The 25,410-nt window shown below is 48.4% G+C and overlaps 1 protein-coding gene across 3 annotated transcripts in view; it reads right to left on the bottom strand.

Moving 5' to 3' along the window:
- The window catches only part of RASSF5 (Ras association (RalGDS/AF-6) domain family member 5), an 88,298-nt gene that overhangs the window by 16,964 nt on the left and 45,924 nt on the right, over nucleotides 1-25,410 (bottom strand). Inside the window, exon 1 of one of the 3 annotated variants that reach the window (XM_012001088.1) lies at nucleotides 14,501-15,024. The exons of the other annotated variants lie outside the window; for them this stretch is intronic. Coding sequence (XP_011856478.1) covers nucleotides 14,501-14,620 — 120 coding nt within the window. The 5' untranslated portion in view covers nucleotides 14,621-15,024. Of the gene's footprint in view, nucleotides 1-14,500; nucleotides 15,025-25,410 lie in introns of those variants that run through there. 3 annotated transcript variants of the gene reach the window in all.

The raw sequence follows: 25,410 nt of genomic DNA, 5'->3' as shown, positions 1-25,410 counted from the left end.
AGTGCATTTGGTTACCCTAGCCCCAGGTCTAGACAGACTCCCTTCCTCCCTGCTGCATCCCAGGGGCACCATGTGCTCTTCTGTCCTCTGTAAAGTTGTGCCCATGTACTCGATTCTGGAGGTTTTTCTGATATCCACAGCCACTCCAAGGCCAGGCTGTGGCCTGGGACACAACTGTGTGGGCTGTCTCGGAAGAAGCTCCCTCAAGGCAGGGTCTTTGGCTTGTTCACGGAGGCGGCTCCCAGAACAGTGTCAGGCACACAATAGGGGTTCATTAAACATTTGCTTCATGTATTGAAGAAAATACAAAGAAGCAGTAACACGCATGCACTCCAAACCCCAAAATAAATGTAATTAAAAGGTTCCAGAATTTTGTAAAGGTCTTGTAGTATTTCTGGTCCATGGACCCATTTACTTCTGTGACTATTGAACACCAGATGAGAATTCTGCCCTCTGCCTCTGAGAATAGATGACCCAAATCCTTTCCATTTCTGTTCTCCCCTGCTCCAGATCTTCATGAAGCCCCCTTTTCAGCTCAGATGTCTAAAGTTTGAACCAGACAGAATAGGGCAACACTCAATCTTCTGAGATGGCCACAGGAATTTTCCCTTGGGACATCTTCTTATGCCCTCAAGAGTTTCTAGAAAGTCTTTCTTTGGGTGTTTTCCTCCTTGGATTTCCGGCTAGGTCCCTGTCCACTCGCCCAGCCTCACCTAGGTCAGCCTCCTTTCAATCTCCCTGAGCCCTTCATCTAACCATTCAGCCTGAGAAGTCCTTCTCTACATCTGACGGAACTGGCCTCCTGCTCCTGGAACTGACAGTGTCTTTTGGGATACCCACTGTTATCTAGAATTAGTGGATTTTCCAACAACATCAGCATATGCCCAATTATTCCAGCATTGCTTGGACACTGTACGTTAGTGTTAGTGGTACAAGCCTGTGTCCCTCATTAGACTATGAGCACACCACAGTCAGTGACTGTACCTTTTCCATCTTTGTATTCCCAGACCACCCTGAACCAGGGTACGGCAGAGTGAATTAAGGATGGACGGTGGGTAGGTCAGTGAGTGGGTCCCAATACCCTATCCCAGGCCAACTCTCTCCTAAGCTCTCTCAGTTCTTTCAGGCCAAGTTAGAGAGTATTCCTTTGCTAATGATATATGTCATAAGGGATTGACATGCAGAATATATAAAGAACTACCACAATACAACAACAACAACAAAAAACCTCATTAAAAAATAGACAATGGACGTGAACAGACATTTCTCCAAAGAAGATCTATACATGGTCCACAAGCACATGAAAAAAATGTTCAATATCACTAATCATTAGGGAAACGCAAACCAAAACCACAGTGTGATACCATTTCATACATATCAGGATGCTTGTTAATAAAAACAGTAAACAACAAAATAACAAGCATTGGCATGGATGTGGGGAAACTGCAGCCCTGTGCATTGCTGGTGGGATTGTAAAATAATGCAGTCACCGTGGAAAATGGTACGGTGATCCTCAAAAATTAAACAGAATTACCATGTGAGCCAGCAATTACACCTCTGGGTGTACACCCAGAAGATGTGAGAGCAAGGACTCAAATATCAGAAAACCAGTATTTGAACACCCAGGTTCGCAGCAGCATGATTCACAATAGCCAAAAAGGTGGAAGCACCCCAAGTATCCACTGATGATGAAACCCAAGTATCCATTGATGGATGAATAAACAAAAAATGTGTTGTATCCGTACAATGGAATCGCATTCAGCCTTGAAAGGGAAGGAAGTTCTGACACATGCTATCACATGGATGAACCTTGAAAACATTAAGCTAAGTGAAATAAGCCCTCCAAGACCAGTCTCTTTTCCTAGGACTAGGCCACTCTCCTGGGGTGCAGAATGAACATGAAAAATGACCTGGACAGCCCAGATCAGCTCAAAGGAGCTGCTGCAGGCGTAGCGGGCATGCCTGCTCAAAACCTCTCAGGAGACGGCCCAGAAAGGTCAAGGGCACAGAAGCCTGTGCTCAGAGATCAGGAAGGGGCCTCAAGATGAACTGGTCCACCTACCCATATTCTAGAGCAAACTGAGTCATGAGGAGTGAAAAAGATAAAAATATGTGATCCTAAAATATATTACTTTGGCATAATTTGAGATGGCTGCCACAGGGCCGGCAGACTGAGGTGGCCCTGCAAAGCTGTCTTTTGTGGGAGATATTTGCATCTGTAGAGAATCTCCTTTAATGCAGCCAAACCTTCTTCCCTTGTCCAGATCTAAGAGAGATTAATGGAGTCTGACATCTTTAAAGATCTGAAAGAAACATTTACCATGTCTTCTCTCTGAGGGTTGCTACCGGTGAGGTTTCATCTGCATAACAAGACCACCTTGGCTAGCCAAGCCTCCTCTTCTCCCCCTCCCAAAACCTGTGTTGCCACTAAAACCTGATTTACCAACCATAACCTATTTGGGGCCATGCTCTGAGCCCACAGTCTTTCTGAAACCTCAAGATGTGTGTGAGCTTCTGTACCCCACTGGCGGTTGGGTCTTCATTCTTTTTTTTTTTTTTTTTTTGAGACAGAGTCTCGCTCTGTCGCCCAGGCTGGAGTGCAGTGGCCGGATCTCAGCTCACTGCAAGCTCCGCCTCCCGGGTTTACGCCATTCTCCTGCCTCAGCCTCCCGAGTAGCTGGGACTACAGGCGCCCGCCACCTCGCCCGGCTAGTTTTTTGTATTTTTTAGTAGAGACGGGGTTTCACTGGGTTAGCCAGGATGGTCTCGATCTCCTGATCTCGTGATCCGCCCGTCTCGGAAGGCTCCCGCAAATACACATTAAATAAATTTGTGTGCCTTTTTGCTTGCTCATCAATTTGCCTCATGCCAGTGATTTTCAGCAAACCTTCAGAAGGCCAAGGGGAAGCTCTGCCTTGGCCCCTACAGGAGGTTCAGGTAGTGGGGACTTCCCAGCCTTCTCCAGATGTTCTCCCACTACCCTGTCATGGCAAGGTCAAGGTGAGGTCAAAATCTGGCTTTCCAGCCTCATATGCGTCTAGAGAGATGGATGTGGCACACTCTTGGTGCTCCAGAGCTAGGAGCTACGTACTGACTCACTGTCGGAGCTATCCATCTCCACCTCCAGATCGCATCCTTGCCCTCACATAGTGGACTTCCCTGCACAGTAATGCTTTAAACAAAGGGTTCCTCAGTTTTATGTAAGTTCCAGATGCTCTGAGAACCACAGAGTGAAACTCAGTAGAATCTCTAGTCCTTGAGAGAAGTGGCTTTAGGAGTCCAGTTTACAGGTTCTGCCTGCAGGCTGCACTGGGTCCGGGTGACTATGGGAGCTTTCTCCACCTCCATGTGCCGGTTCCAGCTCCAGCTGGAGCTCCCTGGAGGACAGGGCATTCAGTCCCATAAATGATTCAGATCATTCAGAGGTGGTGTGTGGGAGCCGAGTGGTCTCCGGAGGTGAGTCAGTACCCAGCACCCTGCATACCCACACTGCCCATGCTTGCTAGGAGGGGAGGGGCAGCTTGAGACTTGCGCCAGCAGCCAGGACACCAGCCTGCGCTGCCCACTGGGGAAGTGCAGCCCTTTCTGGCTTCCCTCCGCCTGCAGCTTTGAGGGCTGGGCGCCTCTTCACCAGCCCACACGAGTCCTCACATGCTGCCTGCCCTGTTAACCCCACCCCAGCCTGGCAGTCTCGACACCCAGGTGCTCAGGGATTAATATGTGATACTGAAATGTGTCCACGTAGTTATTAACTAGCTCCAAGTCTTTTAATGTTTGTATCCCCTCACTGTGCCACAAAGGCCCAGGGGCAGGGACATTTGATCTCCTCCTCTGTCCCCTAAATGGCCTGGCAAAGGGTCCTATCTTCGGTGACTCCAAGATGGTACTGCTGTCATGAGGCTGCATTTGTGGGCATGCTTTGGCCTTGCCGCTGGGCTTCAACTACTTGGAGAATTCTGGAAAGAGCTACAGCTTAGTGGTTAGGAGCTCTGGCATTAGACTATTTGGGTCCAACTTCTGGATCTGCCACTTACTATTATGTGACCCTGGGCACATTATTTGACCCCTTCCCGTGCTTCAGTTTCCTCTTAAGTGGCAACAGTAATGTTCCTACCTAGTATAGTAGTTGTGAGGATTAAATTGAGTGTTTACCTGTAAAGCACCTAGGACAGTACCCGACACATATCAAGGCCCAGTCACCAGTCATTACTATTGCATATTCCAGCCATTTCCCAGCAGCCCCTTGCGCCCGCCCTTGTCTGTGAACACAGCCTTACACTTCCACCCACCCTAGTCATGAGCCCTACCTCCGGCAACTGTGTTTCTCAAAATGGCCTTTATTATCCCCAACCCCAGAGTTCGCCATGAGTTCTCACAATCAGATGTTTATCACTTACTTTCCGCTGGCAGGGCAGGTCTTCCCGTCTTACAGACGGAGAAAGTGAAGCCTAGAGTGGTGGTTCCCCGAGGTCACACAGAGCGAAGGCTGGGCCTGGGTTCTCAGGCCCAGGGACAGGCTCCCTTGAGGTACAGGGCCCCAGCACAGCCTGCTCCTGCCCGCTCCATCCACTGACTGTGGGTGCCCAGACCAATGGCACTGCCAAACCAGGATCTTTCGCCCACTCAATATTAAATTGGGAGAGTAAAATAAACAAAAGATTTCCTGGTTTCTTCCCCCCCAACCTGCCATTCCCCAAGGCTGAAAGACAGGCAGAGGGAATGTGTCAGAGTAGGCTCCCCTACCTCCTCCCATGGGCCCCTCTGCCCAACCCCCTCGGAGGCCCCACTTGAGGAAGACCCACACCGACTCTCCTGCCAACAGGTGCCAGGGCTTGGTTGCTTAGTGACCCACCCTGCCTACCCCCATCCTCCAGGGCAAACAGCTGAACAATCACAGCTGGGGTGGAGGGGGCTGCTCTAGGTATGAAAAGTTGTCCTTGCATTTTCTGCTCACTCAGTGGGATTTTTCATTTCTTGGTATCTGGAAAAATCCATTTATTCCACATCCAGAATTTTAGCAAGCTTTCCTTTAAAATAGTCCTGAGATCAACTTTCACAAACCTTGCCCTAAAGTACTTGCTCATGTTCCCTGGGAAAGAAGCTCCAAACCCACTCCTCCTCTGTCAAACCCACATTAAGCACCTACCATGTGCCAGGGGACACAGAGATGAACAAGCTGTGGTCCCTGGTCCAGAAAATTATAGCCTATTGAAAGGAGAGATAGGAGAAAAAGAGAGGCCAGGTGTTTGGGGAGCACAGAGAAGGGGGCATCCAAGTTACAACTGGAAATGCTCTCTAACACCCCAGATTCACCAGCTGCCACATTCTCCTCCTGAACCCACGCCTTCCCAGCCAAGTGTGAGCATTGGCATTATAGGTGCCAAGTGCCTCTTCACTGTGCTCCGGCCAATGGAAGAGACAGGTGGAACTTCAGTTCTGGGGTGAGGAGACCTGCCTCTTGCTCCCCATGCAAAGCGAGCGCCCTGCAGACCAAGTTCCTGCATGTCATCCACAGCAAAGTAGGGGGAACAGTTGACCACCACTCACCACATCGGGGAGAGCCTAGAGATGAGGAGGATAATGAGGGGTTCATGAATTGGAGGCTGATGAGATGATCATGATAATAAAGTACAGTAATCCAGATCTCCCAAGACTAGAACAGGAAAAAAAATGGCCTGAATTTCAGCATCAGGAAATTGACTGAATGAGAAAGACAGCTTCCTATGGCAGGACATCAGAGCTTGAGAGGGGTGACTGGAGCTTATTTGGAGCCTTTCAAAGCTGGACTCTCCCTCAGCTGTGTGTGTGGTGGGACGAGCATGTGCTTTGGAGCTGGACAAGTGTGGGGGCTGGAAACCTTGCCCCTGGCTCACCCCCTTTCACATGTTACCTCATAGAATGTGTCAACCCTTTGGCTTGATGGCAGCAGAATTTCTGCCAGCGACATCTGTCAGGCACGAACACTCTGCTGCCTCCCTCCCTGCTTTTCTTGCCTAGGATAGTAAACTAACTTAGCCTAGGATGGTAAACTAACTTAGCCTAGGATAGTAAACTAACTTAGCCTAGCATGGTAAACTAACTTAGGATGGTGGTAATGAACACACCTTCCTTCCCCTGCCTGTCATGGGTTACCTGCAGTCCTGCATGGGGACAGAGGAATAGCTGTGATAACCCCTAACCATCTCCTCCAGCTCCGGGAGATTCTGCTTTTCAGAGGTGAGGTGAATCCCCTCCATCCTCCTCAGTGGTGGTGTAGCTCTGTCACTGTGTCTGCTGGCAGCCTGTCCCTAGCCCCTCGTGGGCAATTCCTGTTCAAACCCTTTGATTCTAGGAGTCAGCCCCTCCATCCTCCCTGTCTCAGGAGCTGCGCTATGTCATGATAAAAGCCATGTGGCTGCAAGGCAGATGCTGAGAGCATCTTCCACTAGGATATCTCAATGGTCAGGGCCCCCATCCAAACACTTCATGGATGGGGAAATGGAGTAGCTCGGGTCTGTTACACAACATGGCTGGGGGCCCTAAGGCCTTCAAGTGCAGAGACCCCATCTCATCCATCTTTATGTCCCCCACCTGTGGTGCTCAGTGCTATAGGAAAGTTAAAAAAACACATCATTCTGACTGAGGCCGTGTGCTGCAGAGTTTGGATGCTGTATTAAAGAGGAAGAGCCAAGTATGGGCTTCACTCTGGAAGCAAAGGGAGCCTGGGAAGACTTTGGGATATGGGAAAAATAAGCCCCTGGCAGTTGTAGGCAGGATACACAGAGGAGAAAACAAAGGATTGAAACTGCAGAGTAACTGACTTACTGGAGCATCTCAGTGAGAGGCCACGAGCACCCAACACAGGGTGGGGTGGGGAGGGAGAGGGGAGGTCTGACCCTTGCAGCACTGTGGGGACAGATGGGGTGAATAGAAGAGGTGAAGGCTCCTGAGGTATTGAAGGTGGGGGACTAGGAGGGTGGGGCAGAGACAGAGAAATAAATCAGTTATCTCTGATTTATGAGTTGGTTCTGAACACACTAAATTTTAGGCATCAGAGACCTCCAGGAAGCTGTAGAAAATGCCATTCTAGAGCTAGGAAGAGAGGTAGGGTGAGGGATGTAGGCTAGAGGTGACCAGCTAAAGCTGGGCTGCTGTTGGAAAAGAGAGGAGATGAGGCCCCAGGACAGAAGCCTTCTGTGAACAGAAGCCTTCTGTGAACAGAAGCCACAGACTCAGCGATTCAAGCCTGAAGCCGTCTGTCACTGCAGCTCTTTTCTCCCTCCTGGCCCTGAAATCAAGTGCTCTGGATTTGTGGCACTTTATCTCATCCTCTTGTCTCTGAAGAATATGCCAGGCTAGGTCTGGATCCCCACCCCATACTCTTTGAGGTAGACTGAACCATGAAGAAGAAGAAACCAAGGACCTGCAGGACAGGTCTGGGTTCCCCCCACAGGCAGCTCCCAAAGCCAGAAGGCACATAGGTGTGGGTTACCTGGCAAGTTAAGAGCAGAAGAGAAGAGAATCCAGGTCCCCAAGCTAGGACCCCTTCAAGCTCCTAGGCTAGGAGTTGGATCCAGAGCCTGATCTGACAATGTGCAATAAGACCTGGGATTCAGGGTTTGATACTGGCATAAAATCTTTCTTCTTTTCTCCCTAAACTGCTTGGGTGGGTGGATATTTTGTGTCCTAAACTGTAACTGAAATTGCTTTATAGGGAAAAGCTGATTCTGGATAAACGTCTAAACTTGTGAAGACAGAAGGAGGGCAGGAGGGGAGGAAGGAGGGCAGGAGGGGAGGAAGGAGGGCAGGAGGGGAGGAACCGGAACAGAGAGTGAGGGATGGCCTGGACTAAGCGGTGTGTGAACGAGGATGTCTTGGATGAGTTTCAGGTGGTCCTGGAGGGGGTCTTCTCTCTGACTCCTCCCTAGGGGAAGTCCTTATGGTTTAGAGAACTTGGGAACCAATATCTAGAATCTCTACCAGGCCCATGAGAAACTAGTAAAAAGGGTCTGTTCCCATGCAAAGAGGCAAGGGACTCTCAGTTATCAGGGAAGATAAGGACACCCACATGACAAGGGTGCTTGCTGAGAAGGGTAGGATGAAGTACCTGAGTCTGATGATTGAAGTGACTTTGCCATAACCTCTTAGTGGCTGGAGCTGGATGGGAAGGCAGGACTTCATTTATAGTTAGTGCTGTGTGTCTTCCCTTACATCATGTGCCATCAAGATCTCAAAGGGCTGTCACCCAAACAGCCTTGAAATAAGAGTTCAGCATGTGTTGAGACTAGCAGAGAAAGCTCTGAGCAGGACCCAGGAGGCCTGACTCCTTGGATCTGTCTCTACTGAGCTGTGTGACTAGGGGCAAATCCTCTTCCCTCTCTAGACTTCAGTTTCCAGCCTAGGAACCTCTTAGGAATCTGTGACACGTTCTCATCTTGCATTCCAGTTGGGGTAAGCAGTCAATTACCAACTATTTCCTAAACAGGTGGTTCCTAGATTTCAGTATATATGAGAATCACCTGGGAAAAGTGTTAGAAAAGCAGAGTCCAGGGTCCCATCTCCAAAGATTCAGGAGCCAGTAGCTCTGGAGTAGGGCCCCTGAAACTCCATTCTCAAAGAGTAATTGTGGTGCAGGTGGTTGAGGCCAACTTGGCGCAACACTGAAGGTTTCAGATGCTACAGAGAAACCAGAAAAGTGCTGAGTGAGGAAAAGCACCCATCCTCAAAGGGTTTCTAGTTTAGATGGGGGAGACAGGACCCAATCTCAAGAACAGAATATCCTCAGTGACAGATGAGAGAGAGGTACAAGGTCAGAGAAACAGAGGTCATGTCCTTTACTAAGCAGGTATGAGCAGAGCTTCCCAGGTGCCTGGAACAGAAACGGTGGCAGGAGGCATGCATGGCAGAGACAGCTAAATGCTCACCACAACCTGCTTCCTTTTCTGCCAGGGCTCACAGCTGTACTTCACTTCCCAACCTCCCCTGTGGATGGGTGTGGCCACGTGACTGAGTTCCAGCCAATGGCCTGTGGGTGCAAGAAACAACCACCATTTCTGGGTCTGGCCCACAAGCTTCCCATGTGTTATCCTGATCCCCACCTGCCAATCTAACTTTAAGTAAAGGAAGAAATAAACCTCTGATTATATTCAATGACTGAAAAGCAGGGGTTGTTTCAAGTTAGTCCAACCCGATTGTACAAGATGCAAGAGAGAAGATGCATCAACCCAAGCAGTATTTGGTCAATACTGGCTATTTTTTTTTTTTTTTTTTTGAGACAGAATCTCATTCTGTCCCCCAGGCTGGAGTGCAGTGGCATGATCTCGGCTCACTGCAAGCTCCACCTCCCGGGTTCATGCCATTCTCCTGCCTCACCTTCCTGAGTAGCTGGGACTATAGGCACCCGCCACCAGGCCCGGCTTATTTTTGCTATTTTTCAGTAGAGACGGGGTTTCACCATGTTAGCCAGGATGGTCTTGATCTCCTGACCTTGTAATCCGCCCGCCTTGGCTTCCCAAAGTGCTGGGATTACAGGCGTGAGCCAACGCGCCCGGCCAATACTGGCTTTTGTAACCAAGTACTTGGTGTTGTTGGACCTGAAGGAGATGTGAGTTCTGATCTTATAGGGCTGACGATGCTGGGAAGGGCCAGAGGAGGCAGCGGGCAGTGAATCCCACCAGTGTGGAGTTTGGGCGGTATCTCTAAATGAGGCTACCTGGAGGCTGTGCCAGTCTGAAATCTCTTTTGGGACTAGTCTTGAGCCATGTAAGCCTTTGAGCTAGCACACAAAAACAGTCAAATGGGCCAATGGTTCCAAAGATTCTTGGAATAAAGATGAATAAATTTTTATTGCTCAAATTTGGAGCTAACTTATTTTTAGTATTCTTTCTTTTCTCTCACGCCAAGGTGGTGAGGGGTAGGTGCCATGCCTGAGGTCTGAGTGTGCCTGCTGCTAGCAGAGAGATGGGGACCTCCCCAACTGTCCCAGGGCTGTGAGGTTGGCTAGTGTCCCTAGAGTACCACAAGGACCCTGTCCAGGGAGGAGCTGACTGGCCAGGCAGGAGGAGGTGGAAAAATTACAGACAGGGAACAGGGAGTAGTGTAGGATCTGACCTCCAGGACCCTCTTCCTCTTGCATCTTCCTTGAAGAAAAATAAATCAATGGTGTCACTGTAGACCCAAGAAAGCCTAGGCGGGTGGAGGCGTGGAAGTGTGTTTTCTATGTACTGAAGTATAATATTGAACTATAGGCCGGGTGCAGGGGCTCACGCCTGTAATCCCAGCACTTTGGGAGGCCAAGGCAGGGGGATCACCTGAGGTCAGGAGTTCGAGACCAGCCTGGCCAACGTGGTGAAACCCTGTCTCTACTAAAAAACACACAAAAATTAGCTGGGTGTGGTCATGGGCGCCTGTAATCTCAGCTACTCAGGAGGCTGAGGCAGGAGAATTGCTTGAACCTGGGAGGCAGAGGTTGCAGTGAGCCGAGATTGCGTCATTGCACTCCAGCCTGGGCAACAAGAGCAAAACTCCATCTTAAAAAAAAAAAAAAAAAAAAGAAAAGAAAAAAGATATATTTAACTGTAGATATAGTCAACGTTCTGTTCTTCGTATCCACAGAGAAAAATACACATGAGGAGAAGTCTCCAATGGGAAGATAGATGTTTACCTATTAACGTATTTCAGTTGTAGGATAGACACCTAGAAGAATTTTAAATCACTAAAGTTGTAAGATTACAGGGACCACTTGCTAGTGTCAAGTGTAGGGTCAGTGTCCCCTTAGCTGGCATGCCTTAAGGAATGGAGGGATGGGAAGGACCTTTCAAGACCTGACCCAGCCTGAAGTTGAGTGTTCCATTTTGTAGAAGGTTCTGAGAGGACAAGGCCTATATCCTGGGTCACCTGCTGAGTAGGAAAAGACCAAGAAGAAGAGCACTTGACAAGGAGTCCTGGAGGGGTGTTAGTCCTGGCTCTACCCAAACAGATGTGTGGTCTGGTGACGTCCTTCCACCTCTCTGGGCCTCAGTTTCTCCATCTGTAAAGTGACGTGCTCTGACATTCTGCAAGCAGCAAGCTGTATTGTCCTCAGAGCACTCACCCCAATGCTCTGGGCCGTGCCAGAGTCCTGGGGTCCCAGAGCCTGTTTAACATGCAGAGAGAGCTCAGAATACTCGTGTTCCTGCTCAGATATCAAAACCCTAAATGGCCACCACCTGTAGGCATTTGGGAACTTGATGGGAATGGAAGCTGGCCCCACTTCCAGGGTTAGATCCCTGAGAGGAAAAAAATGAACAAATATCAGGGATGGACAGAGGGCCTGGCCTGAATTCACAGTCACCAGTCCTACAAATCACCAAACCCTGTCTTTCGTGGGACTAAGGAAGAAAATTCTCTGGGCTGGGAGACAAAAGAGGTAAGTTCTAACCTTGGGTCCATCAAAACCTTGTCCTGTGACCTGATAAGTCCCCCTACCCATCTAGGCAACACCTTAGATTGAGGTAACTATGACGGTCTTACTGAGACCATCTACGTCTGCACTGCCTGAGCCCATAGGCTGGCTCTCCCCCAGGCCCCATTTGTGACATGCATGACTCAGAGAAACCAGATCTAATTGTGCCTGGTCAAGTGGGAAAGTACCAGGAGAGTACTGCCTCAGCCTCCTAAAACTGTGGTGTGACTCAAAACCAAGTCCCCGGCCCCTCTCAAAGGAGGCATGTGGCCCCAGGAAACTGCCATTTTCTGAAAGGAGAGACCAAGCTAGGGCCCAGGGCCTGGTGCCGCCATCTCCCTTGCTGTCTCCTGACCTTTAGGCACCCCCTCCCTATGAAATGGGGAGACCTTCCCTACCCCTCCAACCTCTTCCCTAAGGGCATTGGAGAGGAGTCTCGGGAACTCCTGGGACTGAGTAGTGATGACTCCTGGGTGGTGGCATCGCACAGCAGCGAGGCTTCCCTGAAGCTCTGTTCCAGCCAGGCACAGACTGAGCAACCACACAGGTTGTTCTGACAAGGCTATTTATAGAAGCAAGCTCAGCCCTTCCCAAATGAGGGCCTCAGTCTCTCAATGACCGGGAAACACATCAACTCCTTTCCTTGGAGACAGGAAAAAGAAATTATCTTAGGAGCTCAGATGTGATCTCTCTTTGGGTAAGAAAAAAAGCACTGTAAGGGGTCAGAACGGGGTCGGAATATGGCAGAGCTCTTTAAAACCCTTTCCAGAAGTGATCCACGGGAGAAAAGAGAGTGGAAAAGTGTTATTGAAGGTAAAAAGGCACCTAGAAGAATGAAAGACTGAAACCTTTGGAGGACGCTTCCCCAGCTCAGTCAGCCTCACCCTCCTCAGTCCACACCTGCATTTGCTCACCCAGCCCTGCCCCTCCCTGGAGTGTTCTGTGCTGAAGGCCAGCCTGGTGCTGAGGAACACTGTCTCTGACCTGAATATCCAGTCAAGATGCTTCCTGTAAGGATGAGAGGGGCCATGCCCACCACCCTGAAGCATTTATCCCTGATCACCCTGTCTGGGGTTCAGTAAAGGGAGTTTCTTAGGAGGGATTCCTGTCTTCTGAGGGCTTACAGACTCCAGCAAAATGACACAGGAAGATATACAGAGGCCTCAAGATATGAGGTGGATTCAAGACACAAAGTACAGGAAGTGTTTCTGCAGGGACCAAACAAAGGTATATTTTCTGGAGCCAGGCGAGGAAGGAGAACTCGGGGTAAGAGGGGAGAGAGATGGCTGTTCAGGCCATGCAGCAAGTCATCCCCCAGCACCAACCCCATCCCAGCGTATTTTCTTGTACGATATTTCGATTTCTCCCAAGAAATATCAGAAACAGCTATCTGTTTCATTGCCAAGTAAAAGAAACCCCATCTTTGCAGTGCCTCTTCCTCACCTAATTATGCAAAAATCTCACCCTCTGAAACTGAGGGCTTGCAGCCTAGCTGGCAGTGAGAGGCAGGCGCAGCACCTAAACTTTGGTTTAAAAACAGGAACCATTTCCTTCCCAGGCAGCAACAAAACACTCTAGAGAAATAGTTCAAAACCTCAGCTGTATGTCAGAATTACCTAGGGAGCTTTTCAAAATCCTGATGCCCAGGCTGTATCCCAGGCCAATTAAATCAGACGCTCTCGGCATGGGAACCAGGCATGACCAGTATTTTCTAAAGCTTCCTGTGAGTCCAGTGTGTAGCTAAGGTTGAGAACCACTGGTCTAAATACCTAGCTAGCTGGAGTATCTGTGGGGGGGATGGGGGGATTTATACCATGCGGCAAGAACCCCATGGGAGGGTGGGACACCTCCCCTCTGCAGCCACCGTGTTCTGCATGAGCCCCAGCTACAGCCAGGGAAAGGGACGCCTGTCCCTTTGCCTCTCACCCTCCGGAACATCCCCTGCTCTCCAGCCTCAGGAGTGGTGCCCCGGAAAACAGGTGCTAGTTACAGGGGCCTATTTTAGTTGACTCCTTCAAACGTAAAATCACAATCTCTCCTTTGGTTCTTGGGCGTCTTCTCACAGTGGGAAGGTACAGTGCATTTGCCTGACTTCAGAACCCAGGAAAGGCAGGGCCTACAGGCAAGATGAATTCTTAACAAAGGAGGCCCCAGAGTCAGGCCTGGGGAAGGTTTTGGTTAATTTGAATTGGTGTGGCACTGCTGAATTAATGATGAGCCTGCCACACACCTGTGAAATATAACAGCTCACTTCTGTCTATAAACAGCTCCTTCTAGGTAACCTCTCTAAGGACCTGGCTTGGAGCCCTCTCATCTAAGTAGCAAAACAAATAAACAAACTCAGCTTTATCTCCACTCCCACCAAGATACTGACAGACACGAGGCCTGCAGCCAACTAGGAGAATGGCCAGGGCACCCAGGCTTGCTGGGTGTCTAGAGGCAGACACCTTTAGGAAACACAAATCATGCCATCAGGAAACACACGCAAACCCCTTTAGGTTACCTAAACCGACCCAGGAAGTTAAAGTGGTAGCACGACAGCAGCCTAGGCAAGAAGTTTTAGTTTGCTTCTAAAAACACCCTGGACTTCTGCAAAGTTGCTGGATTACGACTTAAGGTGGTTTCTGGCCACTTCAAATACGGAAGTCTCAACTGATGAATGTGTGTTTATGATGTTTATCAACTGATGAATGTTTCTCCTGCTGAAGGATTGGGTGCCATTCAGTTTCCATCTAGAACTTCTAAGCTAGGATTTGGGGAGAGGGTGCGGTTATGAGACCCTGCACTCAGGCACAGGTGAACCTGCAGCCAATCTACCAGCCAGGCGCAGTCCCCACATTCTAGAGAGCCATTTTGAAGAGATCTGGAGACGCAACCGCTGTGAGGAGGACTGACCAACTGAATAGCGCGGGTCCCTGAAGGGCTCCAGATAGGATGCTCAGCCCTCAGAGCAACTGCCTGGCCACTTTCCTGACATGTGGCTTTGTCCCTTTGCTGGGAGCAAGGTTTTCCTTCTAGATTGACCACAGAGGTTATTTTTCCCAACGAAAGGCTCCTGCATTCCATTATTAGGTTTACCTTTGAAAGATGTTTGCTCTGCGCATTTCTGAAAAAGGTGGTCTTAGCAGTGAAGAAGCAGTCTTCCAGTTCCTCGTCCAGGCTGCAGTACCCACTGCTCATGCTGCTGTCCACGGTCATCTAGCCCAGAGTCCCCGGACGCGGCCGCCAGTGCATCAGAGGGGGCCGGCCTCGGGATGCGGCGGAGGGAGGTGGGCACCGCTCCCCGGGCTCCGCTTGGCGTGAGCCCCTAGCCCTGAGCCCCGAGCCGGTCGGGTAGCGGGCCAGGCAGAGCCGGCGGGCCGCCTGTGTTTTTTTCAGCGGGGTGCGAGCGCTCGGGCGGCCGGGTAACCTGCTCCAGTCCCCGCGCCGCCTGCGCCTGCAGAGCCCCGGGCGCCCGGCTCGCGCCTCACTCCCTGACTCGTCCGGGCTCTGCGGTTTCGTGTCCCCGGCGCCAGCGCCCTCCCTCCGCCGCGGTGCAGAGCGCCATCTCCGCACCTCCCCCGCCTCCCGCGCCTTTCCTGCCCCTCGCGCAAAGCAGTTCTGAAGCCACTTCCTCTGCAAGGTTCCTCAAAGCCGGCTGGGCTCTCACTGCGCCCCTCCCCCGCCTCCCCTCCGCCTGGGTGCCACCCGCCCCCGGTGGCAAGTGGACTCGGAACCGCAGGTCATGTAAGGGATGCGGAGAAGGAAGGGACCAGGATGGACCCGAGGGGGAACATTCCCTCTGTTCTTTCTTCATCATGCACTTGCTTCTGGAAGGAGCCCATTCTCATCAGCCCCAGTGACTCAGGTTCCACGGAGTAGAAGGTGCCAGCTATAAGGGCAACATCATCCCTCCTCCCTTCTCCCCCATCCACTTCCTCACCTCCCCCCACTCCCTCCCCCATTCGCTGGGTGGGGGAGCCAGTCAATCGGAGTGGTTAGAGAAGAAGAAAATCAATATGTGCCCTGCCTGGGGAAACAGCAATATTTTCAGTTGGAAATGCCAGAAGAAAGTACAGGGTCGCCATAAACACATGCAAATCAGATGCAGAGTTATGGCAACCTAGAGAGCAAGCTGCCTTCCCACCCATAGAACTTAGCCCTCAGGAAGCCTCAGGATACACGGGAGCCTGCAGACACCGTCCAGGTTATCTGTGCATCTTCCTGATAGTCTGAGAAAGCGGGGCCTTGGCCAGATCTTGTCATTTCTAACATTGAGGAGAGCTCATTTATATTTCCCCATCTGACCGGACAAAGGAATACGTAAGGCTGAATCCTTCAAAGCAGTTAAGACAATAACCCCCCAATAGATCAATAGTAGTCTAGCTACCATTGTTTGAACAACTCTGTGCAGGTGATTTACATGCAGTCTACCATTGACTCTTTCCAACAGCCTTGAGACGGAGACTGTGTACCGATGAGAAAACTAAGGCTGGGAGTCACACAGGTAGAACATGTGTGCTGGGACTCAGCCCTGGTGTGTGCGGCTGCCTACGCCCCCAGTCACTGTCACGTACAGACCCTCAGCAGTGATGAGGCTATTTGGGTGGGCACTTTGCCATCTTTAAATACAGTGGTAGTTGGAGTCCCGGTGGGGAAACAGCCTCCAGAGACCTGGCTTTGCTACCATGTTCATGGAGTTTGATGGCTCATGGACCCCGGAGTGCCCTGGACAGTGGCTGAGAGGGGTTATCAGGTCTCTCTCCAAATCTGTGTAACTTTCCCTACAGTTCTGAAACAATCCCGTCCTGGGGAAAATAAGCTGGGTGGAGGACTAGACTCAGCGCCCCGGACACCAAGCTGCCAACTCCATCTTAAGCTCTGTCTACCTTCATGAGAAAGCTTCTCCCTCTCCCACCTAAGCCAGCTCCGTCAGTGCTCAGGAAGGTTTCAAACTGCAGCCCAATTTGGCTTCATCCTCCCACACAGTCTTCTTCCCAGAAGCCTGCGAGTGCCTGGCAGGCACAAACACAAGAGAGCTGAGAGTCAGCACCCCAGCCGGCTGGCCGCCCTCCGCGCAGGAGAACTGTCAATACCAGTAGCTGTCTCCTCTGGCAGGCAGATAAGAGGAGACAGTCAGCGCCAGGGGCTGGGGTGAGCTACTGGGTGTTTGCAAGGGAAGATCTCACATTAATGGGGGTGAAAGTAGGTTCTGGCTTTGGAGCAATCTTTTTTTTAAATGGGTATTTTAGAGGCTGTTTTGGGGGTTTTCCCCAGAGAGGTGGTTTCCTGTGGTCCTCGGGCCATCAATAACAGCTCACCTGCGTTGTCCAACCAGCTAAGCAACATGCTTTTCTTCATAAAAAGAACATCCTTGCTCAGTGGGAATCTAATACTTAAGAAAAAAAAACAGGCCCCAGATTATCTGTGGCCACACTGTGTCCTTGGATTCATGCGGGGAAACTGCAATGCAACAGCAATGCTGCATGTCCAAAATGTGCAATCTTCAAATACAGTTAGTAACAACCTATTCAAACACCAAGCCAAGGTACCCCAGGAGTCAGCATGAATCTCTCCTTAGAAGCAACACACCAGATGCCAGACCTGGTTAGGAAAGTTCTCAGGGACACTGTGTTCTTTTAGGGTGCTGCTCCCTGCCATTCCAAACATTATGAAAATCTGATATCTGAATAGAGCCTTTCAAACCCTTTTAACATCCATTATTTCACCCAGGCTACTCTTTTATCTTAAGAGCAGGTACTATGCCCATTTTATAGATAAGGAAACTGAGGGAAGTAACTTGTTCCATCACAGCTCATTACTTTCAAAGCCTCTTGACTTCTAGTTAATGTCTCTTTCCCTACCCTATCCCAGCTGTCAGTGAATCTAGGTTTGGAAGAAAGCCATGCATAAGAAGTCAGCAAAACAGAGACTGTGCTGGCAGGGACTTTAGGACTAGAAGAAATATACAAAGATCATATATGATATACCAAAGTTGGCCATCCTCCAGGAGAAAAAATCCAGAATGAAGCCCCAGAGTCTCAAAGGAAGAAAGACAGGACTCCCTGCAGCATCTAATGGCCCTGTCTGAACCTCTGAACCTCTTCCCTATGAATAATCAATAATAGTGATAGCTTGGCCAGGGTAAGAGGGAGGGGGCATGGAAGAATCTGAGCAAGAGCGTTTAAGGCCCTGAGACGCAATCGCACAAAAGATGGGAACTGGCTGTTCTTGTCCCTGGACTTAGGAAGAGGAGGCTGGATCTAAAGCTGTAGCAGCCAGAGCCCTAAATCCATGGCACCGTGCTGGGGTTCAGAAAGCCCCATTGAAATGATGAATGGGCCACTTTCCTAACTCAAAGTGTCAGATGATGAAAGACATTATTTTAAGCTTTTTTCCTTTCTCAAATGCAATCCTGTCATGTGGCCAGATCCTCTTGTAAGATCCACCCTGTAGTTCTGCATGTACCAGAAAAGCTGTGATACAGGTCTGGAAGTCAGGAGCTTGTATTCTAGTCCCAGCTCCAACTCCAGCTTGATACGGTATCTTGAGCAACCATGGACATCAGGTTTCCTCAACTGTCCAATTGAAGGGTAGCCGGGGTAGAGATCAGATATAGGACCTTATGATCTTATGATCAGATGTAGTGGCATATAAAGAGGCTGAAAACCAGGCCGAGGTGACACTCCACCCCTGAGACATATTTTGAAATCACTGTTAGCTAGTATGTGCAGGCACTGTACTAATAATTTGTTCATAATTTCATTTAAGCCCTACAACAATCCTATGAGGAAGCTCCAGTTATTATCTATATTTTACAGAAAGCAAAAGGAGATTAAGGCAAGTTAAGTAACTTGCACATATCCACACTGCTAGTTGATGGTGAGCCAAATATCAGTCCCGCTGGGTCTGACTCCAGAACCCAAGTCCTTGAACTCTAAACTCTGCGGCCTCATGGTTTACCTCTGTGATTACTCTCATAATAACAATATGCCTGAAATTACAGTTCATTACAAACAAGTTAGGAACCACTTTCTCCATCTGCCTACGCCCCCATCTTCCTTTCAGCTTCCTGGGGTCTTCTCTTCTCCCCCTGTGTACCCTTGCTCTCCCTGGGGGGTAAGTCTCACCTATGCCAATGGTATCAACCACACCTGACAGACTCAGGGCTCATAATTCTTTCTCTCCCAGGTATCTCCAGGTGGGTATCTGTAACAGCTCACTGAGTACCCAGCCCTTCCTATTGGAGTTTCACTCTCAACAGGGTCAAGATTGAGTTTGTTATTCCCTGCCTTGTCAACTACCTGCTCCTTCTTTTCCTCCCTTAGTATTTCCTATCTTGATGAGTGCCATTAACCAAGATTAGTGCAAAGCCTTCCAAGAGTTCCCCTTGTTCCTATCTCTGCCTCTTCCAAACCCCCTACCTTTTTGTTGCCACAGTTATCCTTCTGAGATGAAGATCTGATCATGGTACCATAACAACTTCTATTCAGATTTCAATGAAAAATTATTGAATAATTACTACGTATCAAGTTCTACTTGCTTATTCTTTCTTTCATTTAACAAATATTTACTGAGCACTTCCTTCAGGCAAGCACTAGACTGGATGTTTGAGTTTGGGAATGAATAAGACACAGTCCCTACCTTCTAATAATATACAGTCTAGTGAGAATAACATTGAATAAGATGGTCTACTAAAGTTACTGAATGAAACTTACACATTTCATTATCTCACTTAATCCTCAGAACCCTGCAAGAAGGCATTTTGCAGATAAATGAACTGAGGTTCAGAGTAAACTTGCCCAAGCAAGTAAATGGTAGAATCAGATTCAAACCCAGAGCCCCTGTAACTTTCCATTACAGTTGTCCTTTCTCCATCAACTCCCAGTGCCTATTCCAAACTCTTGAGCAGGTCCTTCAAGACCCTTCACGGTGTGCACCCAGCCAACAGTTCACACCCATCTCCAGGTGCAGTCAAGCAACTCTCATTACAGCTGCACAAAATTCGATTCACATTCCCAGAAGCCACCTTTCCCTCTTGTGGCTTAGCTCTTGCTATTCTCTCCTCTGATGTCAAAATCCTCCTCCTATGTCTTCCCCACTTCCTGACACATATTCTCCAATATCATCCATACCTCCCACACCTTCCATCTGACTCTGAGAAGCATCCTTAACCAGATGTCCTATCTGGGTTGAATCTTAACATGCTGCCAGTCATCCCTAGGGTAGCATTTTTCAGCATTCAATGGCTGTGTACAGCAGAGAGCTCAGTGTCTCCCCAGATGACTTCCTGTTGTAAGAGGTGAGTGGTGGCACACCATTTAGGTTAGACTCGCCCTACAGTCACTTTCTCAGTGGTGCTAACCCACACCACACTTCTGATTGGCTACCAGGCTAACAGCTTCAATAGGCCTTGACACTGAAACTACTGAAGATAGCTGAGTTACCCCAGTTGTCCACACCCTCAGGAATTCATGTCAGGGTCTGAGTCAGGCCCAGGGGCTCTGTCTTCTATTTTTCCTCCCTAGTGAGAATAGAGAGTGACAAAAGATGTTTCTGATCAACAGCCATCTCCCTGATGTACCCTTCTCTGGGCAGGGTCAATCCTCCAACATCCCGGGCAGCATGGTCACCAGGGTGAGACGTGAACAACTATTGCACTGCTATATCTAGCAAGGAAGGCCTTGCTGCCTCTCGCCTGAGAGCCTCAGGGCTAGCCTAGCCCAGCTGGGGGTCATCTCAGGAAGCCCACTGCTTCTAGGGTAAAAGGGGATAGACTGTGAGGAGCCCAGAGAAATGTCTCCAGGGTTTAAGGATCTCTAGAGAAATATGCACCAGAGCGCTGCCCCTCCATGTGGCCAGGACTTCAGGTGCCTCGTTTTTGGGAAGCATTTCCATTCTGCCTAATCAGAAATACATTGGCGTGGGCCAGCCCGTCTGGGGCTGGTCAGACAGGCCTTGGAGAGGCTCCTGTGAGGGCGGCTGTCCAGTGCAGATGAATCACTGACAGCTTTGGCCAGCACTTCTGGCTTCTAAAGTGTGGCAGGAATCTGCGAAGGAGCCATGGAGAAGGCTGTCCCAGATGGGATAGCCTAGTCAGGGTAAGGATGAAGGATGTTCTGCTCAGGGTAAGGTAGAGGGAGCGGGGGACTGGCTCCTTCTCTTGGCAGATGTAGGTGGGCTGGTGTGCATCTGGCACCTCTAGAATCCCCTGGAAGCAGCCATTTGTTTCTTATCAAGGGAAGGAGTCAGAATAGAAATCAGTGCCAAATTCTGGGTTTGGAATCTAACAAAATACTGACTGAGGGACGAGGTGGGGTCTAATGTATTCCGCTCCCCACCCTCACATCTACCAGGAAAGATTAGATGTGGGACCCTGGTTTCTGACTTTTCTGACATTCCTGCCATGTCAACTAAAGGTGATGAGTCTCCTCTTATTTCTGCTGGCCAGAGAATAACAAAAGATGCTGTCAATATCAATTGATTGCTAGATCATAAAGTTATTAAGCTATTGAAAGCCAGATTTTAGAGCTGGGAGCACTAAAATTGCTCCAAGATGGCAGAAAGGGGCTGTCAGCAGCCTTAGGACTGGGTACCAGGGCGGGCACATGGATTTGTGACCGTGTGCTCAGGGCACAACACAAAATTCCCATTTTGGAGAGTTACCATATTTTAAGATGATGAGAGCAGGCATGGTTCACACCCATAGCTATCTTAAGGATAATGTGTCTACAGAGGGCAGGCAGCCTGCTAGGCTGAAGGCTCTCAGACACCATGGGGGCAAGGGAAACTATGCTCTGTGCCAGTCCTATTGTATATATTCCTTGTGATAGGTGCTGGGAACACACTGGTAAACAAACAAGGTTCATGCTCCATGGAGTTTACATGTGCTTTTATACAGTTGCCACAGCGACCACACTGGTGTCCCCATGTAATAGCTAAGAGAGGTTATGTACTTTCCTAGTGTCATAGTGAGTGGGAGAACCAGCATTCTGAATGCCAAAAACCTCTACAAATCCAATTTCAAAATCGAATAAAATGAAGGACTTCTTGAGCACCGACTATGTGCAAGGCCCAGTGCATTATGAGGAAGACTAAATGGCAAAAGATAGGATCCCTGCCCTCAAGGCATTTACCCAATGTGTAAGACTGGGTATTAAATGAACTAGTATGAATTAGTATTAGAACAGCGCCTGGGGGAGTTCTGCTCCTGGCAAAGATGAGGGAATAGGATTCAGATATATCCTCCTGATCAAAACAACCAAAAAAAAAAAAAAAAAAAAGGATACAACTTACGAAACAGTGGTTTTTAAAATACTGGCTATCAGGTAACGAGGAATAGCAATCCCTGAGAGACAGGAAACAAATGAGTTGCTCCCTACATTTGCTCCCAGTTTACTCCCAGGCGTGGTGCAGAGAGGGTACTAAGGTGAAGCCTGGAAAACCCCCTGAAGCTGAGGAGATGTTGCTCAGAGTCTAGGGAGACAAAGGCAGCCCGAGTTCACAGGACAGAGTAACTGAATGGAGACAGCTGCAGAGAGAGAGAACTGCAGAAAAGCCCCTAAAGTATTCACCTGGGTGCCCACTGATCGGTGTGTGCATGGGAAGAAATGACCCAAGGCTAGAGAAAGAACCACCCAAAAGGATTACAGGTAACAGTGTCTGCCCTCGTAGAGGTCAGGAATTGTGCCTGTTCCTACGAGCCATACCTGAAAACCTCATCATTTATTAGGCACTGGGCAGAGTACGCAGAGAGTCTTACCTTAGCGGTGGGAAGTAATTAGCCCTAGACTGAGCACTGTTCCAATCCTGACAAATCTTAAAGAGGATCTTAAAGTCTTAAAAAGGATCGAACCGCTTCTAAATAATTTAACTGGGTCCTAGAACAAAACTTAGGAATATTTCCACAGGGCTGGGCGCAGTGGCTAATGTTTGTAATCCCAGGACTTTGGGAGTGTAAGGTGGGAGGATCATTTGAGGCCAGGAGTTCGAGATCAGCCTGGGCAACTTAGTGAGACTCTGTCTCGACTACTGACAACAACTGACACAGATATTAGCATTGTTCAAAGACACTAATTCTGGTGTCTCAGGCAGCCCACTGCTTCTAGGGTAGAAGGGGATAGGCTGTGAGGAGCCCAGAGAAATGTCTGAATAAGTATATGCTATTTATTCAAAAAGTTAAGTAGAGAAATGGAAAATATATTTTAAAAATCCACATCAAACTACTAGAGATGAAATTTACAATGCCTTTGATGAGAAATATACTAGATGGGGATTAATGGCAGATTAGACTTTGCAGAAGAAAAGATTAGCAAAAAGACACAGCAATAGCAATGATCCAAAATGAAGCACAGGCCGGGCACAGTGCCTCATGTCTGTAATCCCAGCACTTTGAGAGGCTAAGGTGGGTGGATCACCTGAGGTCAGGAGTTTGTGACCAGCCTGGCCAACATGGTGAAACCCTATCTCTACTAAAAATACAAAAATTAGCTGGGTGTGGTGGTGGGCACCTGTAATCCCAGCTACTTGGGAGGCTGAGGCAGGAGAATTGCTCGGACCCAGGAGATAGAGGTTGCAGGGAGCCGAGAATGCGCCATTGCACTCCAGCTTGGGCCACGGAGCGAGACTCTGTCTCAAAACAAAACAAAACGAAAAACAAAACAAAACAAAATGAACCTCAGAAAGAAAAGATAATTTTTTGAAGGAACAGAGCAGTAAGCTGTGGAACAAATTCAAGCAATCTAATATACATGTAAGTGGTATCCCTCAGAGTGGGGGGGGGATAAAAATATTTGAAGAAATAATGCCCCCAATTTTTCCAATTTTGATGAAAACTATAAATCCACAGATCCAACAAACTCAATGAACACCCAGAACAAGAAACATAAAGAAAACTACAAAAGGCATACTATAATCGATTGCTCAAAACCAGTGTGATACAGTTTGGCTATCTGTCCCCTCCAAATGGCATGTTGAAATCTGACCCCTCATGTTAAAGGAGGCCTGGTGGGAGGTGTCTAGGTTGAGGGGGGCAGGTCCCTAATGAATGTCTTGGTGCTCTCCCCATGGTAATGAGCATCTCGCATTGTTCCTTCATGTGAGAGCTGGTTGTTCAAAGGAGCTTGGCACCTCCTCCTCTCTCTCTGGCTCTCTCTCTCATCATGTGACATGCCTGCTCTCCTTTCACCTTCCTCCATGAGCAAAGGCTTCCTGAGGTCCTGATCAGAAGCCAAACAGATGTTGGTGCCATGCTTGTACAGTCTGCAGAATCATGAGTCAAATAAACCTCTCTTCTTTATATATTGCCCAGTCTCAGGTATACCTTTATAGTAACACAAAACAGACTAATACATAGCGATAAAAAGAAAAAAAAGAATATGTTATATACAGAGGAGCAGAGATAAAGATACCAGTAAATTTATTGTTAGAAATAATGCAAGTGAGGAAGTAGTGAAGCGACATCTTTAAAACAACGAAAGAAAAAAAGGTGCCAATCTAGAAATTTCTACCCCGTAAAAATCTCTCAAAAAGGAAGGTGAAATTAGAACTTTTTCAGACACAGAAAGTTGAAAAAACTCGTCATCAGTACACCCACAAATACAAGAAATGTTAAAGAAAGTCCTTCAGGCAGAAAGAAAATGATATCAGATGGAAACCTGGATCTACCAAACTAAAAAAAAAAAAGTACCAGAAATGGTAACCAAATGAATAAACAATTTCTTATCATTTAAATCTCCTTAAAATATAATTGGCCATTTAAATAAAATATTGTAAGGGGCTTACAGCAGCAGCCCCCAAACTTTTTGGCACCAGGGACTGGTTTTGTGGAAGACAGTTTTTCTATGGACCGGGGTGTGGGGAATGGTTTTCGGATGATTCAAGCACATTACATTTATGGTGCACTTTATTTCTATTATTATTACATTGTCATATATAATGAAATAATTATACAACTCACCATCATGTAGAATCAGTGGGAGCCCTGAGCTTGTTTCCTGCAACTAGATGGTCCCATCTGGGGGTGATGGGAGACAGTGACAGATCATCAGGCATTAGATTCTCATAAGGAGCGCGCAACCCAGATCCCTCACATACGCAGTTCACAACAGGCTTCGTGCTCCTCTGAGAATCTAATGCTGCTACTGATATGATAGGAGGCAGAGCTCAGGCTGCAATGCGAGCCATGGGGAGTGGCTGTAAATACAGATGAAGCTTGGCTTGCTCTCCAACTGCTCACCTCTTGCTGTGCGACCTGGTTTCTAAAAGGCCACGTGTGTGACCCTGGGGGCTGGGACCCCTGGCTTGTAGTATACGTAAAAATAAAATACAGGACAAGAATGGTACAAAGGTCTGTAGATGAGAAATGGAAGGATACTATTATTTTTGTTTTTTTCTTTTCTTTTTTTAAAATTATTTTTTCATATAAAATAGAGACCGGGTCTCACTATGTTGCCCAGGCTGGTCTTGAACTCCTGGGCTCAAGTGATTCTCCTACCTCGGCCTCCCAAAGTGCTAGGATTACAGGTGTGAGCCACTGTGCCTGGCCAGGGTTTTATACTATACATGAAGTGGCATAGTATCATTTGACAGGTAGACTGTGATAAGCTAAAGATGTTCCCTCCTTAGAATGGTCCTACTTATCATTTTTCAACTTTAAGATGGTGCTAAAGAGATGCACATTTGATAGAAACCATAATTTAGTTCAGCATCCAATAAATTACATGAGATATTCAACACTTTATAAGAAAATACGTTTGGCGTCAGATGATTTTGCCCAATTGTAGGCTAATGTAAGTGTTCTGAGCACATTTAAGATAGGCTAGGGTAAGCCACCATGTTTGGTAGGTTAGGGGTATTAAATGCATTTTTGGCTTAAGATATTTTCAACTTTCGGCCGGGCACAGTGGCTGAAGCCTGTAATCCCAGCACTTTGGGAGGCCGAGACGGGCGGATCACGAGGTCAGGAGATCGAGACCATCCTGGCTAACACAGTGAAACCCCGTCTCTAT

This window comes from Mandrillus leucophaeus, unplaced genomic scaffold (assembly GCF_000951045.1).
Source record: "Mandrillus leucophaeus isolate KB7577 unplaced genomic scaffold, Mleu.le_1.0 Scaffold1174, whole genome shotgun sequence".
Classification (NCBI taxonomy): Eukaryota; Metazoa; Chordata; class Mammalia; order Primates; family Cercopithecidae; genus Mandrillus; species Mandrillus leucophaeus.
The sequence above is the reverse complement of the archived record's forward strand: the minus strand, read 5'-3'. Positions and strand labels throughout refer to the sequence as shown.